The 1470-nt window shown below is 45.1% G+C and overlaps 1 protein-coding gene across 1 annotated transcript; it reads right to left on the bottom strand.

Annotated features, from left to right (window-relative positions):
* Positions 1–692: 692 nt before the first annotated feature.
* Positions 693–1115, bottom strand: PPTG_19522 (hypothetical protein; the record flags this gene model as incomplete). Its single annotated transcript, XM_008917968.1, has 1 exon — positions 693–1115. One exon carries the CDS (start codon positions 1113–1115, stop codon positions 693–695), a length of 423 nt encoding a protein of 140 aa, XP_008916216.1.
* Between the last annotated feature and the right edge of the window lie 355 nt (positions 1116–1470).

Below are 1470 nucleotides of genomic sequence, written 5' to 3'. Positions count from 1 at the left end.
GGCTTTTTTGTCGGAGCAGCGACACCAACAGCAGCTTTTCTCTTTGCACCACTTTCTGTCGTCGATTTCGCTTCGGTATTAATCATTCCCTCCACCAAAGCAGGGTAATAATCAACGTGTTCAGCTGGGAATCGAAACGTACTTATCCGAAAATGACTTTAGTTTTTTCTGCGTCAGTACTAGCTCAGGTTCTAGTTTCACATCATCCATTGTGGCAGCGTCGATACTAACGCCCGACCCAAAAAGATCAGCAAGGAATGACTTTCTAATTGTAAGTGGATCACCATCCCCAATCAGGGAAAATGATTCGGTATCCTGCTGTGCTGTTGTGACGAGATGCCTCATGGAGACGATACCAATATCAATCACGAAAAAACAATTGTTCGTGTAGCTAGCTGGCATCCGTTTAAAGTACTTGGATAGTAAATTTTCCCAACCGCAGAAAAAGGGTCAATCTTTTTGGCGATGGTTTAAAAATGTGACATGCGCTGATTCCGTATCATTCATCTTCGCGACGATCTGTTCTGGACAGTAAAGATTTACTGATTTCATTCTACTTCGGCATCCAGCGACCACGCGGTCGGCTGCATTGTGAGAATGGCCCGGGAGGAGGTACAGTAAAACCACCTTCTTATAGAAAACCAGTGACAGCATTGCATGGAACATGAAAACGACCCGCGACTTATTCTGGCTTACACAGTTATCCAGAACTTGGAGTAGAAAGTGGGTGTTTTCAGGAATATCTTGCCCTGCAGACTGATACTTTTTACGATGTGATACATGAGACGTAGACTACACAATGCATCTGCTCCCTTTCCCTGGGCTCGCTCATCGTAGACTAATACGTAATTTATGCCATTGGTTACATCGGCAATCACAATGTTATGCATGAGCAAGTATGAGTTGAAATAATCTGCTGACGGGCGCTTCAGTCCGTACACGGGCAGCGGAAAACTACCTCCAAAATCTTCAATCTGAATCTGCATTGTTGGAATACAACGCTGAAGCACAGGTTCCAACGTCAACGGAATCTCACCGTGATCTGCAATTACTTCGTCTGGTACAGACTGCTGAGGTGCAGTAGCTGCGACGCATTGCTTAATAAAATCTGACATAGTGCGCCTCTGGTTGATGGCTTCGTCCAAATGCATTTGCTTTTCCGATACTAATGCAGACCGGGCCTCCTCCGATACGTTCGAATCTGCAAGTGCCACATCAATTCTGACGCAGCCACCACAAAGATCTTCATTGGTTTAGGGTAGTCGAATTCCAGGAAAATACATGTGTACATATTGCGTCCAACGACAATACTGGATTACCCGACGATCGCTGATTGAGGCTTTGTGTGAGTATCGTTCCCAAACTGTTTTCCAGGTCAAAGACGATTCAACAAAATATTGGCGAGGGCGCCGATGGCTGCAAGGAAACCCATCTTCAAGCTTCCATTCTCGGCATGTTGAAAGAAAAAAA

The sequence above is a fragment of the Phytophthora parasitica genome (genome assembly GCF_000247585.1).
Source record: "Phytophthora parasitica INRA-310 unplaced genomic scaffold supercont2.127, whole genome shotgun sequence".
NCBI lineage: Eukaryota > Oomycota > Peronosporomycetes > Peronosporales > Peronosporaceae > Phytophthora > Phytophthora nicotianae.
The sequence above is the reverse complement of the archived record's forward strand: the minus strand, read 5'-3'. Positions and strand labels throughout refer to the sequence as shown.